At 43.2% G+C, this 17,799-nt stretch overlaps 2 protein-coding genes across 4 annotated transcripts; both read left to right on the top strand.

The window, feature by feature from the left end:
- The first annotated feature begins 944 nt into the window (after positions 1–944).
- Positions 945–1,748, top strand: LOC123121275 (pathogenesis-related protein 1). The gene has a single exon (XM_044541179.1). The coding sequence runs from the start codon at positions 1,044–1,046 to the stop codon at positions 1,536–1,538; it is 495 nt and encodes a 164-aa protein (XP_044397114.1). The 5' UTR covers positions 945–1,043; the 3' UTR covers positions 1,539–1,748.
- A 2,249-nt stretch (positions 1,749–3,997) lies between these two features.
- LOC123121274 (E3 ubiquitin-protein ligase At1g63170) lies at positions 3,998–9,824 on the top strand. Of its 3 annotated transcripts, none has more exons than XM_044541176.1 (5): positions 3,998–4,206; positions 4,795–5,606; positions 6,919–7,053; positions 7,126–7,423; positions 9,271–9,824. In XM_044541176.1, exons 2-5 carry the CDS (start codon positions 5,035–5,037, stop codon positions 9,505–9,507), a joined length of 1,242 nt encoding a protein of 413 aa, XP_044397111.1. In that variant the 5' UTR covers positions 3,998–4,206; positions 4,795–5,034; the 3' UTR covers positions 9,508–9,824. The 3 variants fall into 3 exon arrangements, with proteins under 3 accessions (XP_044397111.1, XP_044397112.1, XP_044397113.1); XM_044541177.1 differs by having other exon boundaries at positions 4,022–4,206; positions 4,800–5,606; XM_044541178.1 differs by lacking the exon at positions 3,998–4,206 and having other exon boundaries at positions 5,084–5,293; positions 5,335–5,606.
- The last annotated feature ends 7,975 nt before the right edge of the window (positions 9,825–17,799 follow it).

Genomic DNA, 17,799 nt, shown 5'->3' with positions numbered 1-17,799 from the left:
CATGCTCCAGCGTAGGACTTTGCACCTTGACAGTTATAATTGTGTTCTTTGCTCTAATAAAACTGTCTATTCATCTCTTCTGGAACAGTCCATTTGCCCTCTGTTGCTGGGATCAGATCATTCCAAACAGAAAGAGGGGTACATCTGCTTTTGATGAAATTCAACTTGCCACCTCACTTCTACCTAACGACTTCGCTCTAGATATTATGCTTATGGGATGCTGGGGTATTTGGTGTGTCAGAAATGCTAAGATCTTTAAAGCTTCTGCAGTACAAATTGAGGGTTGGAAGTATTACCTCAAAGAAGGACTTTGGGCCTGTCAGATCAGAGCTAAAACAGAAGAATGCAGAGCAGACCGGTCTTTGGATAGAACAGAACTTGTAATTTTATTTTGATGATGTTTCCTAGAGCTGGTATTGGTTCATTTGTTTCCTTTGCCCTTGTATTTGTAAATATTTATTTTAGTAAAAATTTACCATAGTAAGGTTGAGAGAGAGGGGAGAGGGGCGCTGTCACATTTTCCTACAGAAAGTGACGTCCACATAGAAGAATCCAGTAATGCGTACGTTCTTGCAGTTGCGGCAGTACACGATCTCTGCGTTCATGGTCTATCAACTTTGAGGGCAAACAATGGAATAGTCCAAGTATGCATGCTCCTCCTGGAACCATGCGTATGTTACATACGTGAGCCACTCACGGCCTCAGCGCTTCTCCTTGTGGATAGGAGCGTAGATTAACCATGAGTTGGATGGGCTGGCTATCACCGTTCGTAACAAGATACAAATGGCTGACTCGACCGAGTTGCCTCATGCATGTCTTGTTCGTGGAATTCTTTGCCACTGTCAGAAAATTCCTCCCCACGGTGGTAGACTTTTCACGCAAACTGTAGAAATTTCTCGTACAAATCCACTATAAAAACCCCTCTATACCCAAGCTATACGTACACCAGCAAGGCAAAGCTAGCTAGCTACAGCCTACACATACGCAGCCAGCTATAGTGCAGGCACATAGTAGAAACCATCTAGACACCGAACCAGGGAGTAATGGAGACGCCCAAGCTGGCCATTCTGCTCGCCCTAGCCATGGCGGCTGCCATGGTTAACCTTTCCCAAGCCCAGAACTCGCCTCAGGACTACCTCTCACCTCACAACGCCGCCCGCGCCGCCGTCGGTGTGGGCGCGGTGAGCTGGAGCACGAAGCTGCAGGGGTTCGCCCAGAGCTACGCCAACCAGAGGATCAACGACTGCAAGCTCCAGCACTCCGGCGGGCCCTACGGGGAGAACATCTTCTGGGGGTCGGCCGGCGCGGACTGGAAGGCGGCGGACGCGGTGAAGCTGTGGGTGGACGAGAAGAAGGACTACGACTACGGGTCCAACACCTGCGCGGGCGGGAAGGTGTGCGGGCACTACACGCAGGTGGTGTGGCGCGCCTCGACCAGCATCGGCTGCGCTCGCGTCGTCTGCAACAACAACCGCGGCGTCTTCATCACCTGCAACTACGAGCCCGCCGGGAATGTCGTTGGACAGAAACCATACTAACTGTGATCGCTTCGCAGTACATACATAGTCCAATAGTCCCTCGTTCCTTGCATGGCAGCACCCATGCAAGGATTCATGCACGTTCCTATGATCCTATCTACTGTATAACTAGCTAGAGGGGCTGGGCGAGTAGATAAAAGGAATGCCGTAACAAGCTATGTATGTATTCTCCGTCATGGACTACAATAAATAATGAGCCTTTTTACGGTACCTTGAAACATATATGAACCTTTCATTACAGTTAGTTTAATCTCTAGCTGATATTGAGTTATTGACTGGTACTCTACAAGACTACAACACAAGTAAATAGGAGTATATACCACCTGAAAAATCCAAGCAGAGTACCATGTGTTTAGGGGTAAATAAAAAGGTTGTATACCTTCATATATTGAAAATGAAATATTAAAAATAATTTATAATGTGCTTTGGTAAAAATATATTTATTTTCATTTAAGTCTAGTGATCAAAAGAATGTTTTAATTCTCTACCCCCAACAAGGAAAATCTAATCTCATGTTTTATAAAAATCTTGAAAACCTTATCTCTAGTCGAGCGGGGATTCTCCTTCGAACTCGATCGATCATGAACTTGTCGTTTGGTGAATGGCTACTGATTAGGGTTAAGGCAAAGATACCGCAATACAAATATAGAAGGACTAAATTTTGCCCTCCTAGATGAATTGTTAGATTTCATTGGTAATTTTGCCCATCTTTGAGGATTACCAAGTACCGTAAAATTGTTCATAATAAAATCTTGAAGCTCACCATGCGCCTATCAATGCAAGACGCATAAAGAACCACATCCACCAGCTCAAAGAGAAACAACGGGTTGGATTAAATATCATAAGATAAATGAGGAAATCATTCACGATCACTTTGAGAGTGCCTTGGGACGGGTCCACCTAGGCGAAGGGACATTAACCGGGAGAATCTTAATTTCAAAGTGGTTGCCTTCAATGGCATTGATGACAACATCACCAAGGAGGAGGTCAAGGCCACCATGGACGGCAATGTCTGGGATAAGGCGCGGGGATCGGACGGCTTCACCGGGAGCTTCTAAGAAATGTTGGCACATAATTAGTGACGATGATATGAGAGTGATCCACTAGTTCAGTAGCCTCCAAACATCAAGCTTCCATTGGCTTAACTCGGCAAATATCATTCTGCTTCCAAAGAAGGAGGGGCGAAGGAGGTCGGAGACTATGCCAATTTATCCTCATTTATGTCATCTCATAGCTAGACTTAGTTTTCCTGTAAGAAGAGGAGAGAAGTGATAGAGGAAGCCGTCGGTATCGTTGATGAGAAGGTGTGGGATCGCGGCAAAGCAGAGGAGGCTGCATAGGAGGATTCCACCCTCCTCAATGAGTGACATGATTCTTATGCCAAAACACATCCCGTTGTCTAGAATTGGGATGCTTAGCATGGTTACAAGCATATCCCATATGGACAGGAGAGCCTCGCCCACTCAGCTCATGTTGGCCATCACTTGCTCCATATGTCGTCTCATTGTTAAGGAGACATGAGATGAGCGCTATGCTGCTTACGCGTCAACCATCTGCCCCGATGAATTATTTAAGTAGGTCACCGCTAGAAAGAGGTTGGTGCTCTAGAGGAATGGTGTCATTTGGCTCCGCTACAAGGAGGCATAAGCGGATATCACAACAGACCGGGAGCACATGAGATGACGCCGGTTCAATGTCAATACAATTCAATTTAAGGAGACGAATCGCGTAATATCGGGGTTTGCTCACCTTAAAAAGCCGTCTCACGGACATTGACAGAAATGAGACAAAAGATGAGATCGTTGTAGTCTTTCAAACTGATGGTGCAATTATTGAGTTGATGCACTCAATAAAAAAGAAAAAATATATATAAAAAATTGTATTATGGTTACTTTGTATCTGCTTGCAGCTATTCGTAGCCTTATACTTCATATTCTATAGGTCGACCGCATACATGCGAACCATCATGCGGTTGATGGTTAGATGGACAATGGTATCCCCAGCTTATGGTGACCGGCTCAGTATCTTGAAAGTGCTCATAGAGGTAGAGTGTGCATGTATACGTTCATTAGGGTGAATGTATACGTCTATATATAAGCGCCTGTGTACTGATTAAAAAAAAGTTGACCGCATACATGACGATTGTGCTTGTGCTAGACTGCTCTTACTTTTGGCTGCAAATTGAAGTAAAACAAAAGCAGAGGTCGGACCGACACGTTCTTGGCACGCGAAGACGAGCGCCGAACCATTTTCCACCTGCACAAACTAGCCCCATAGACCAGCACGTCCCTAGCTAATTATTGCGGGCGGACAACACCCTCCACCTTTCACCGGATCACTGGACCAGGAGCACGGAAGAGCGCACAGGACATCCACCATTCACCGAGGATGAGGGGAGGAAATGGGTTGAGTCGCTCTCGCGAAAGGGACCCCCGCTCTGCCCCCTCTTTCCGCGTGGCGAAATTCTCTCCTATAGTCGACGACCGTGCGCTGCAGCTGCCGCCGTGCCGTGCCGTACCTCAGCGTCGCCGCCGACGCCTCAATCCCGCCCCCCGCCCCCACCCCCGCCTCTCGCGCGCGCCGCCGCCATCGCCGTCCCCGTCCTCCCTCGCCGGGACGTCGCGTTCCCGCTGCCTCCACCCCGTCCCAGAGGCGATTGGGTTTTGAGGTATGGCGTTGTTTCGCCTAGCAATTTGTTAAATCGCACCGAGCTTCACAATTTTTGGATGTGCCGGTGCGCCCACACGGCACGCCATCTTGATCCGCCCCCGTTGTAGAGGAGTGATATTGAGCAGAATTGTAGATATTCTGTGATAGGATTATATCAGTCTCGGAATAAAGAGCGAGGCCCTTATTAATTGTTCAGAAAATAAATATTGCTCAATACTTTCGTACTATCCTATTCAACAAGCTGTACAAAAAATGGCTGGGGGAAACAAAATTCGACTTGTGATGCAGATTGAAATCCATCAAGCTCTTTGACTTTTAGGGAACGTTCATGTGTTGCACTGATGCCCATGGTTTGTTAAAACATCATGATATTCCTGTCTAATGGAATAAACAGGATAGTATTCTTGAACAAATGCTATATGCGGACTCGTTGTATACCTCATATGCTTCGCTTTACTGCTTCATAGTTCTCACAAGTGGCCTCCACTGCTCATACTTTTGCCTACTTAATGCACTTATAAGTCTACAATTCTTTGTGTATGTATTGAAATAGGTTTATGACAGGTTCTTTGTTTTCATTTTGTAGCCTAGGCACTGGGATCTTCTTTGAAGTAATTGAAGCTATCCTAATTGACAAACTAAATTCAGTGGATTATACTGAGAATCAATATTCTGCTCAGCTGTATTTTCACCAAAACACGGCCATTTTGTAGCCCCTAGTCAAAAAATATGGGGAATGAGATATGGTTACCCATGATGACTATGCGCTTGCTCTTGTGTGATTAGAGCTAATCCGGAAATCTGTAAATTCAAATTCAAGTTATTGATGGAGCATGCTAACTGCGATGCACACGAGCATGTTATAAATGTAGCACATGGGGAAACCGCATCAACATCAACCAGTCATCAAGATCTGCACAGTGATACGGATGAACCACATCAGGAAGATCGGCCTTCAACAAGCACACGAACGCCATCGCCAGTGTCTTCAGCATCAACATCACCAACTGCTTACAGCTCCAGAAATTTATCATTTCCTAGAAGAGATAGTTTCTATGGTCGTGGAACAAGTCTTTGGAATTCTGGTTTATGGATCTCGTTTGAATTTGTCATGTATGTAGCACAGATTACAGCTGCTATTGTCATCCTCATCTTGTCAAGACATGAACTTCCTCATGCCCCTTTAGTTGCATGGATAATTGGTTATACAGTTGGCTGCACTGCAAGTCTTCCTCTTGTATATTGGCGCTATGTCCATCGAAACAGACCTTCGGAGGAAGAACCTGAACAGCCACCTACAACTTATCCTACTTTGACTTCATCTTCATCAGAAGGACGCAATCAGCGTACCGGTGGTACTGTCTTGCATCTTGGGTGTATCACAATTGCTTGTCCAAGGTGATATTTAACTCCGTGTTAATTTTGATTTTGAGTTCCCTAAGCTTCTACATCTTGAGGAATCCTTCTATGCAGTCACACTCCTTATGGTTTTATATGTGTTTTCCAGAAATCTGAAATGGTGAAAGGAAGAATTTAATGGTTAAGTTGAATGAAATTGCAACCTTTAGAGCATCACACAATTAGTTTAGTTTTGTATGGTCTTACACTTGTTTATTAAAATTATGTAGTAGGTATATAAAAATGTACAGTGTGAAAACAAACCTGAGATAAGAGTTAAATAAAAATTATAAAAGCTTAAGCAAAACCTTTAAAATAAGCAAATGCAATTATCAGTTTTTGTAGAGATAAGATAATATATGTGCAGTTTTATTCTACAGTATCATTGTATAAAGCTACCACAGCAATTAATCAGGACATGAGTGTTTTATGAAAAGATTTCAACGTCTTCTTTTCAGAACTTCTCCCTTTCTATGCTTATCTCTCAAAGATATGTTCTTTTTTCGGTTTGCCAGTAAGCCTGTCAGCCCTAAGAACTCAGCAAAAGAAACACCTTTTGATGGCTTTCCACGATTTGTGAATTTGGAAAGGAGAACTTCATAGGTTTTTTATTCCACATGGCAAATAGTTGTAGAACTGTTCACTTTTTTGAGCAAAATCTTGCTGATATCTTTACTTGATATGGACCAATGTAATTACTAGTGTATGCCACTCGAACGACAAGTCCAGTGTCAATCTTAGTGTGCCACATCACCTCAAAGTTAAAGAATATAGTGGCACAGCAGATTATTATGCGTTCATATCTTTTAGCATATAACTACCACATAAAGCCTCACCAAAAAAGAACTAGAAATATAGCTATAACAGGAAATATTCTACAAATTAGTTATCATATATCCTCATTTCCTTTTTCATTTGCTTATTTCTTATGGAAGTATAGGAAGACATAGTAGAAATTTGCTCTACGGACTAGGGCAATTCCCTATGCCATAGCATAATATTACCATGCCTGCTTCACTTGTCTGACTAGACTGGTTTGATGATGGTCCCTTCTGTGTTGTGCTTTACAGAAGTATGCAGCTATGTGGATCATAAGTTCATGCTTTACAGAAGTATGCAGCTATGTGGATCATAAGTTCATAACATATCCTCTTTAACTAGAGTTAAACTGGTGCTACTTTACTCTTGTCTAAAGTATTCTTATTTGGTTAGTAACTTGTAGAACCTGGTGATGTGGGGTCTTATAGTACTTGGTTGTATGTTAAATTTGAAGTGAATGAATGCTGTTATTTGATGTGATTATGTTTTATAGGCCTAGCATATTGGCTTATCATTCCAAGACAGCTGTAGACTGTTTCTTTGCTATATGGTTTGTTGTTGGCAATGTGTGGCTTTTTGGTGGGCGTGGCACTTCATCAGATGCTCAGGACGCTCCAAATATGTATAGGTAATTGCACTGCTCTGTGTTTATTCCATTATTTTTGTTGAACTCTCAACTGATTTTGCTGCCCCTTTATAGGCTATGTTTAGCGTTCCTTGCACTTAGTTGTGTTGGGTATGCCATTCCGTTCATCATGTGTGCAGCGATATGCTGCTGCTTTCCATGCTTAATTTCCGTTTTGCACCTCCAAGAGGATTTGGGTCAAAGTAGAGGAGCTACTCAAGAGCTAATCGATGCATTGCCAACCTACAAATTTAAACCAAAACGAAGCAAAAACTGGGTGCTTGATCATGCTTCGAGCTCCGAGAATCTTAGCGAGGGTGGCATCCTGGGCCCAGGAACTAAGAAGGAAAGGGTTGTTTCTGCTGAAGATGCTGTGAGTATTCTGCATCCTTTTCCTGTGTTATGATATTCAACAAATACTTGAAGGATTTGCTATTGAGCTTCATATGCTCCATGATTTAGGAACGATAGCTTCATTCAACACAAGTGTTATGCTGCAACATTTATTATGTGTACCTTACTTTAGAATATTTATCAACAGATGGTATTGTTTTTCGTGATATTTGTGAACTACTTCACCAAACAATTCAGTGTTATGCTGCAACATTTATTGTGTGTACCTTACTTTAGAATATTTATCAATAGATGGTATTGTTTTTAATGATATTTGTGCACTACTTCACCAGACAATTCATCAAAATATAATTTTTATTGTCAATGTGTAGCACAGATTGATCTCAAGTGCTTTTGACAGATATTCTTGGTTTCAAGGAACACTTTTCTCTGTATTACTATATCCACATATTCTTCTCATGAACCTTCAAATCATTCTAGTTTTCTTGCTAGCATGTGAACTCCTCTTCCATGCATTGATATCTCCTTATTCAATATGTACTCCACGTGGCTAGATTACTACCCCCTCCGTCCCAAAATAAGTGTCGCTGATTCTAAATCAGTGACGCTTATTTTGGGACGGAGGGAGTATCTGTTAGTGTGTCCACTCTTTGCAATCTGGCCAATACTAAATCATGGCCTAGCTCTCCATATACTCTACCATATCGATTTCCAATGTTCACCATCTGGGGCAGTGGCGGACCCAGGAAAAAAATGAAGGGTGTGCACACTTTAAAAAAATCTGCCTAATCTAAGTGTCATATCATATATGGCAAAAGAATAACACAAATAGCTCAATCAATTAAAAAAAGCTCAATCAAGTTTCGCAATATTATGTTTCAGAAAAATAATTTCAAATTTGCGAAATTACAATACAAATAGTCGTACATGAAAGATACACAAGAATAACTTCGGTTTGCCCTTCAGCTGCAGCCTTCTTTATTTTGACCTCATGTTCTCAACAAAATGGACATAATATTACTAATCCTCTTTGTCTGTGAACGGATGCAGGAGAAAATTTGTGGGTCAGCGTTGAGAATATGACGTGGTAGATCGAAGTTGTCTCAAAAAATAACGTGGTAGATAGAAGAGTTCTTTTTTCTTTTTCTGTTTGCAATCTACGCGAGTTGCCGCTAGAGTTTCCGTCGAGTTGATCGATGGAATTGGTCTAGCTAGCTTCTACCGGGCTCATGTATATACTGGAGTCTTGGCTGGACACACACGTAGTGCTGCTAGTAGAAAATTCAGTCAAGCTACTTCTATGGTTTGCTAGGTTTAAATGCACGTGTACAGCTTCAGGTGACTGAGTTCTAGTACTGTAAAACCAACAAAATCAGAAGAAGATGACATGTAGTGAAAGAAATCTGCAAAATGCTGGGTGTGCCACGGCACACCCGGCACACCCTCTAGGTCCGCCAATGATCTGGGGTACATTTGCTCTCTTTCTCAGCATGACTCACAAGTTGTCTCCTTATTCAACAGCATGTCCCCTCTTAGAGCATCAGCAAGGAACATCCTGCATGTAGTAAGCTGGGGCCCACCACTCTGTCTGATTTCGCGCAGAGCTCTACACATATTATTTGTTCATGATAATGTGCATGTGGTTCAAACACACATGCTCGTTGTAAAAAAAAATCATAATTTTTTGAAGTGCTTTGCTATTTTTTTTCAAAAGAAATTCTAGCTAGGTGTAGGCCAAATTGCTATCCCCCAAGTTCTCCAAATACCTTACCATATCAGTTTCTAATACACTCATATGGGACACATTTGCTCTTTCTCAGCATGATTTACAAGTTATAACTGTCAAAGTTTCTAATATTGGTGCAGGTTTGCTGCATCTGCCTTACTAAGTACGGAGATGACGATGAGCTCCGTGAGCTTCCTTGCAACCATTTGTTTCATGTGCAATGTGTCGATAAATGGCTCAAGATAAATGCAGTATGCCCACTCTGCAAGACAGAGATTGGAGGCGTGGTTCGATCATTCTTTGGATTGCCCTTTGGCCGCCGCCGTGTTGATAGGATGGCAGGAAGAGGTGTAGCTAGCTCAAGATTTAGTGTATAGAACACGTCCCTTTGCTCCAATATATGCTTGCTTTGTTGTTTGTTGTATGCCTAGTGTTGCTCATGGGATTCAGTGTGCTGATTCTCAAGAAAGCAGTAAACTGCTTTCTGTCGGACTGTTAGGCTTGGTTCACCAAACGGATGACAGCAAGTGGAGACCTGATGCTTGTAATGGCATGTTTGTGGTATAGTGGAGGTGATGTTATATTCCGATTTATCATTTGACGTCGAGCTTGTAAATAAAGAGACGAAGTTCACTTCTGAGCGCAGGGAAGGATGATATATTTCGTCGAAGGAAGAATGATAACTTTGAGGGCATTCTGTTGTGTGCTATCATTGTGCTTGGTATTTGTTTAATAATGAAGGGAAAAAAATTGTGAGGGCTTGAATGAAAACTTTTTTAGCTTTTGGCCCCCCAAACACTCATATTTTACAGTAGATTCTGGCTAGCTCCGCCACTGGTTGGCACCATGCATCAAATAGGCAGCACCAGTCTTAACTTTTTTGTTGCTTTGGAGATGCTATATTTGCTACTCCCTCCGATCTAAGATGAACTAAAACCATGACACTTTTTTTGGATAGGAGGGTGTACAATGTTTTCTTTCCTACAAACCTATTGTGGCCGATACATTTGAGAAATTGATGGAGACAAGTTTCCATAAGAACATATACGTTTGCTTCAGGCAAAATGATGTTTTTGTCATGTATGAGAAGAAGTTGAATAACCGAAAACCTGTGTAAAAGCAGCGGTGAAAAAGATGCTGAGGCCTGGAGGGAGAGGTATGGAATCAGCATGCCCTTTGGTGCAAAGAATTTTTTGTAGGATTCCGATCCACTCGGAATTTTTGAATCCATTTATTTCAAAGGAAAATAATTCTCCAAAAGTTGTGTGGATTGTTTTCCTACACTATGGCTTCTTTGGTTCAAACGAATTTTAAATCAATTTTGTAGGATTCCAACCCACAGGAGGTTTTTCTAGAGTCCATTTGATTCAAAGGAGTAACCCCTCCAAAATTCCTCTTAACTGTTCTCCAACACCACGATTCCATAGAATTTTCTAGCAAGTTTAGGTGTCATATCTCAATAGAAAGTTCAGGTGTTTTTCCTGGTTCATGTACAATTCCAAATGTCAGGATGTCTATTCCTACATTTTTCATGTTCCCATGTTCTTCAGATCCTGCGAAGCAAAGAAGGTTCTACAATTCCATTAGATTGATTGGAAAATTCCCTTTTATCTTGACAAGCATGACATGCGCTCAATATCTATAAAAAGTTCTTATGGTTTTCCCGTGATGCAACCAAACAACTTCCGCTACTGCATCTAGTGTTTTCAGTCTCACAATTCCAAATGTCATGATACCATATTCCCATGTTTTTCATATTACGGTGTTTTTATAACCCTAGTGGCCCTCAGTTTCTGGTACCATCCTCACATTATTTTATCAGCCTGTTTTTCTTTTCTTTGAAACTCTAGATGATGTAAGGTAAGCATGTTCTGGAGGCAGATGCCAACATTTTAGATAGTCAAAGCCATCGTTCAGCAAGCACAAAAAGCAGGTGGCGACTTACAGCTGCCCCTCCCATGCATGTGTACATGTACTGGGTGGCATGTTGCATATAGCCGGCAGCTGCACATATGCTCACAATAATTCAAGGCCGGAATGTCTGCAGTCCAAGCCAGAGAACAACCCTCCTATTCCAGCTGTTGTCATTGCGGTTAGCTCGTTTTTCCTGATGACTGATTAGTTTAAGAAACACGAGAGATGTTTATGCAGGGAAACTTTTTGTCTGATGCGAAGACGTCGATGTCATGGAGAAGTTTCATGGAATGTTGGCATCCTCCTGCTGGCCTAGCTTTGGAAATCCCTCGTGCAGGGTGGGTGGCAGCTCGCCAGGCCAGGACCGAATATTTCCCTCTCGTGATCTCGTCTATTTCCAAAGATACCAGGGGCTGTGTGCTCTGGGAGACTGGTGGCCACAATGTGGATTGCGACACCAGCGGCGTTTTCCTGATGACTGGTTACTTCATTTAATTATTATTACGTTGTATGGTCTATTTTGGGTGTTTGAGATTTTATTATTTTTTGAAAGACAAAAAATATACTTCCTCTGTAAAAAAATATATGAGCATTTAGATCACTAAAGTAGTGATCTAAACGCTCTTATACTCTAGAGGGAGTATATATTAAGTAGCACAAATCCGTACATAGAAACTCTTAATTGAAATTGAAAGATACACCAAGTCCTTGGGTGTCAAAGTCTTCTTCGGCCTCGTGATGTATCGTGAACAAAGCTCTTAGCCGCCTTTAGATGCGACTATATGAGGTATATATGAGAGGCAATACATAGAAGTTCTTGGAGGACAAGTAAACGAGTTGTACTTGTATGCGTCGACGTCAACGCAGCGCCCGACACCGTTTGTACTACGGCTAGTCCAACACGGTACTAGAATTTAGAAGTGTTGAACTTCACCCTCTTATACTTGCAAAAAAACAATGCTCACAAAATTTCAAATTTCCAGTTCCATATCCATCAAGAAGACCTCTCTTAGTTAACTCTGTCAAACCAAGTTCACTCATATGTCCAAGGCGCATATGCCCAAGGTTAGCAACATAACAATCAGAATTCTTTGAAATCCCTGTAGCCGTTCTTACTTTTTGCCTTTGTTTTCATTATGCGAGTTCTTCTATTTGGTCCTGCCACGAACATGTAATCCCCCAGCTTGGGATAAACTTGAACCATCATGAGGCACCACTAGTTTCATCTTCTCCTTAGAGTTCAAAGCTTCATAAACTTCATTAAGCATGAGAGTATCACGACTGTATAATATGGTGTCCCTAAAATTGGTATAAGAACTTGACAGTGAACATAGTAACATTAAAGGCGTATCTTCCTCGTCATACTTAACATCCATTGCAGCTAGATCGGATATAATCTCTTTAAATTCTAAAATATGATTCAAAACATTACCTCCCTCGAGTAACATGTGCAGGAATAATTTTTTGCTTCAGATGCATCTTGCTAGTGAAATATTTTGTCATGCCAATCCCTTCCAGCTTTACCATAGAGCGGCGGCTGTTTTCTCGCTCAAAACTTCTTGCAAAATATTATTATGCAAATGGAGTTGAATTTGTGACAAAGCCTTACGGTCCTTTCTTTTCTCCCCATTGGTCCAATCTTGAATTCTATTTTTCCGCTACCGTACTAAACCTTCATGTAATTGGTGTTCATAATAGCGTTTCCTATCCTCCCTACTCCTAACCACCTCATTGATCGAACTCCAAGATCCTAGGTACCTGCAGGGTCGAAGAACAAGGAAGAGACAAGAGATAACTCCACCAATCGGAGACATACATGACGTTCATTATTCAAAGTCATTACACCGACCCCTCATACAAATACATAGGGTTGCAAGGCTATGACTCAACCCATTGCCTTACCGAATTACTCACACATGACGATCGGATCGCTAGAAGAAATCACCGGAGAAGACATAAAGATGAATACTTTATTGATAATATGTCTTACAATGGTTGCCGGATGTGATACACGATTAGAAGTATGACTGACTTGGAAGGGAGGTGTTGTGGTGATTGTGATGGCGGTGGCTATGGTGATGAGATGTGAAATGGCGGTGGCTAGGGTTGGAAGATGGCTTGTGTGGTGTTCTGGACGCTCTCCTCGATATTTTGTGCTCTTCCTTTGTGATTCTGGTATGGGGCCCTTTATAAATGTTCTTTGGGTGGACCTGTCGGAGCAGTAGCTGATACGAGCGCATGCGCTCGTACCACATGTCGTCTTGTGCTCTTGTAGCCTTGCTGCACCTCCAATTTCCTTCCTCCCATTTCCCTTTTCCTTGTTCTTTGAAATGAAGATGTATCTTTCTGTTTGGCTTCTTTTCCTATGGAAACAAATTAGACAAAGGATTTCATGATCTCTCACGTTCAGTAGTCGTTAGTAACAATATCAGAGTGTTTTCTCAGGATTTCCAAGATTACCTGGATTAACAATGTTGTGATGAGTGTAAAAATATCACTCATCAACCACGTCTTTAGAATCTGCATACCTGTAAGCCCGACGTCCTTGAGCTGGAAAACCTCCACCAACTTCGCGTTCTCCATTGAGAGTTTGGTCACCGAGCTCCAAGGTTGTAGTTCCTGTGGTGGTTCATTGGTAAAGGTAGGCAAGCCCGTCTCCTTGTAGGGCTTTGGAAGATCCGGGGCGTAAAACTAGTCTCACTACCACGACTCCGTCATCCATGACATCGGAAGCTCAAAGTACCATGAGCTCGGGTGAGGTTGAGTAACTACTCTGTCACAATCCGATAACTTGTCATTCTCCTTATGCGGTATTACTTAGAAGAAATAACGCACGAGGCCAAAATGTTGGGTTGTTCCAAGAAAGCACTCGCATAGAGTGATGAAGCAGGCAAGATGTAGATGCCCATTCGGTGTGACATGGTGGAGGTGGAAGCCATAGCAGGTAAGGATCACCCGAACGAAGCGATGTAGCGGGAGAGACATGCCGCTACAGATGATGGATGTATGGACGACCAGGTTCCAGTTCAAAGGCCTCAGAAACTTGTCCGATGATTGCACGGCGAGCCATGAGAGATCGTGTCGCTCAGGAAGAAATCCCTGGGTAACTAAAACCTTGCAAATGATTGAAGGTGGTCGTGGAAGGCCAGCTCCCCGGTCCCCTGGATAGAACAAACATCTCGTTTGGAAGAGGCTGGAGACTTGCAGATTCATCCACCGAGGCATTCCCACGACTGACTGCCGCACCACTTCCGCTCCTCATGGCCGCTCCGGATATGTTCTCTTCCACTGATGGTGATAGATCATAAGATGGAGATGCTCTATTTGTGCTTACCTCCCTCGGTTCATAAAGGCGTGGGTGTGAAGCGAAGTGGCGGCACGACTCCTGAAGACTACACCGAACGAGGAGCAACACGTGGAGTGTTGGCTTACGGGAAAGGTGCAAACCTATCACTATCACGCAGTTTGGACCTGGGCCCTAAGCAAAGAGTCTTTTCAACAACCCATGGCAAAGCATAGCCTCACCCAACTATAGGGCTCCAGCCTCGTCCTTTATCTGTCCCAGGGATGTTTCCGGAAGGCACGGGAACAAGGGTCCCGCGACCTCAAGCCCGGACACGACAAGAGCTGTAGACCCCTGGCTATAAGCACACGAGCTCGCCGGGCACCACACGAGGCATGAAGATTCCAAGGATCAGATCAGGAAGTCACGCACTTGTCAAAGCCCTGGGTATGCTTGAAGCCGAGCACACATGGATTTTTAAGAGGTCAAGGGGAGCCTAAAGGAAATATGCCCTAGAGGCAATAATAAAGTTGTTATTCTATATTATATTTCCTTATTCATGATAAAGGTTTATTATTCATGCTAGAATTGTATTGATCGAAAACTTAAATACATGTGTGAATACATAAACAAATACTGTATCCCTAGTAAGCCTCTACTAGACTAGCTCGTTGATCAAAGATGGTTAAGGTTTCCTGACCATAAACATGTGTTTTCATTTGATAACGGGATCACATCATTAGGAGAATGATGTGATGGACAATACCCATCCGTTAGCTTAGCATAATGATCGTTCAGTTTATTGCTATTGCTTTCTTCATGTCAAATACATATTCCTTCGACTATGAGATTATGCAATTCCCGGATATCGGTGGAATACCTTGTGTGCTATTAAACGTCACAACGTAACTAGGTGATCATAAAGATGCTCTACAGGTATCTTCGAAGGTGTTTGTTGAGTTGTCATAGTTCAAGATTAGGATTTGTCACTCCGAGTATCAGAGAGGTATCTCTGGGCCCTCTCGGTAATACACATCATAAGCTTGCGAGCAAATGACTAAGGAGTTAGTCACGAGGTGATGTATTAGAACGAGTAAAGAGACTTGCCGGTAACGAGATTGAACTAGGTATAGAGATACCGATGATCGAATCTCAGGCAAGTAACATACCGATGGACAAAGGGAATTACGTATGTTGTCATAACGGTTCGACAGATAAAGATCTTTGTAGAATATGTAGGAGCCAATATGGGCATCCAGGTTCCGCTATTGGTTATTGACCAGAGAGGTGTTGGGAAACATAGCATGCAATTTCAAAAACATTCCTACGCTCACGCAAGATCTATCTAGGAGATGCATAGCAACGAGAGGGGAAGAGTGTGTCCACGTACCCTCGTAGACCGAAAGCGGAAGCGTTTGAAAACACGGTTGATGTAGTCGAACTTCTCCTCGTTCTGATCGATCAAGCACCGAACGTACGTCACCTCCGAGTTCTGCACACGTTCAGCTCGATGACGTCCCTCGAACTCTTGATCCAGCAAAGTGTCGAGGAAGAGTTCCGTCAGCACGACAACGTGGTGACGGTGATGGTGAAGTGATCCGCCCAGGGCTTCGCCTAAGCACTACAAAGATATGACCGGAGGTGTAAACTGTGGAGGGGGTGCCGCACACGGCTAACAATTGTTGGTGTGTTTTCTAGGCGCCCCCTCCCCACGTATATATAGGTGGGAGGGGGAGGGGACAACCATGGGGCACCCCAAGTAGGAGAATCCTACTTGGGGGCCTTGTCCAATTCGCCCCCCTCCCTTCCATATTCACCGGAGGGGGAAGGAAAGAGGAGGGAGGAGGGAAGGAAGGGGGAGGCTGAATCCCTCCCCTTCCTTCTCTCTTCCCCTCTTTCCCTTTCCCTCTGGTGTGGCCCATATGGGGGGCGTAGCAGCCCCTGCTGGCTGCTGCGTTTCCCCTCTTGGCCCATTAGGCCCATATAGTTTGCCGGGGGGGGGGGGTGTGCCCGGAACCCCTTCCGTGACCCGATATGTACCCGGTACCCCCAGAAAACTTCCGATGTCCGAATACTATCGTCCTATATATCAATCTTTACCTCTCGGCCATTTCGAGACTCCTTGTCATGTCCATGATCTCATCCGGGACTCCAAACAATATTCGGTCACCAAATCACATAACTCATATAATATAAAATCGTCATCAAACATTAAGCATGCGGACCCTACGGGTTCGAGAACTATGTAGACATGACCGAGACACCTCTCCGGTCAATAACCAATAGCGGAACCTGGATGCTCATATTGGCTCCTACATATTCTACGAAGATCTTTATCGGTCGAATCCTAATGATAACATACGTTATTCCCTTAGTCATCGGTATGTTACTTGCCTGAGATTCGATCGTCGGTATCTTCATACCTAGTTCAATCTCGTTACCAGCAAGAGTCTTTACTCGTTCCGTAATACATCATCCCGCAACTAACTCATTAGTCACTTTGCTTGCAAGGCTTCTTATGATGGGTATTACCGAGAGGGCCCAGAGATACCTCTCCGATACTCGGAGTGACAAATCCTAATCTCGATCTATGCCAACCCAACAAACACCTTCGGATATACCTGTAGAGCATCTTTATAATCAACCAGTTACATTGTGATGTTTGATAGCACACAAGGTATTCCTCCGGTATCCGGGAGTTGCATAATCTCATAGTCAAAGGAATATGTATATGACATGAAGAAAGCTATGGCAATAAAACTGAACGATCAATATGCTAAGCTAACGGATGGGTCTTTTCCATCACATCATTCTCCTAATGATGTGATCCCGTTCATCAAATTATAACACATGTCAATGGTTAGGAAACTTAACCATCTTTGATTAACGAGCTAGTCTAGTAGAGGCTTACTCGGGACACGGTGTTTTGTCTATGTATCCACACATGTATCAAGTTTCCGGTTAATACAATTATAGCATGAATAATAAACATTTAGCAATGAATAAGGAAATATAAAATAACAACTTTATTATTGCCTATGGGGCATATTTCCTTCAGTCTCCCACTTGCACTAGAGTCAATAATCTAGATTACATTGTAATGATTCTAACACCTGAAAGTGCGTTGTATCGACTAGAGGGGGGTAAATAGGCGATTTTTACAAATTCGTCACTAAGGAAATTCAAGGTGAGGAATTTCCTAAGTCACGAACAACTAGCAGAAGAATAAGTACTCAGATGCCACTGGTGCGTGTCGGTTCTAAACAAACGGTTTAAAACCCCTTTCTGCGACGACATTTGGAACAGTCGCCAAGTGAGTGTGGGCGATAAGGGGGGTCCTTCCCACACGACCCAGAAACCGTCAGGGATAGGGCCCCTACAGTACTCCTACTCATTTCTGCTCGCATTGCCATCACAGTCGGTATTCTGTGGTGCTACGTTTATGATGCGCGGCCCTGTTGGAGATCGTTGC

This window comes from Triticum aestivum, chromosome 5D, assembly GCF_018294505.1.
Source record: "Triticum aestivum cultivar Chinese Spring chromosome 5D, IWGSC CS RefSeq v2.1, whole genome shotgun sequence".
Classification (NCBI taxonomy): domain Eukaryota; kingdom Viridiplantae; phylum Streptophyta; class Magnoliopsida; order Poales; family Poaceae; genus Triticum; species Triticum aestivum.
The sequence above is the reverse complement of the archived record's forward strand: the minus strand, read 5'-3'. Positions and strand labels throughout refer to the sequence as shown.

Excerpts from the sequence above, each read along its gene's own strand:
- LOC123121274 (XM_044541176.1), top strand. The coding sequence starts at position 5,035 with ATGGAGCATGCTAACTGCGATGCACACGAGCATGTTATAAATGTAGCA. Across the intron at positions 5,607-6,918 it reads ATCACAATTGCTTGTCCAAG|GCCTAGCATATTGGCTTATC; the intron begins GTGATATTTAAC and ends TATGTTTTATAG. Across the intron at positions 7,054-7,125 it reads GACGCTCCAAATATGTATAG|GCTATGTTTAGCGTTCCTTG; the intron begins GTAATTGCACTG and ends GCCCCTTTATAG.
- LOC123121275 (XM_044541179.1), top strand. The coding sequence starts at position 1,044 with ATGGAGACGCCCAAGCTGGCCATTCTGCTCGCCCTAGCCATGGCGGCT.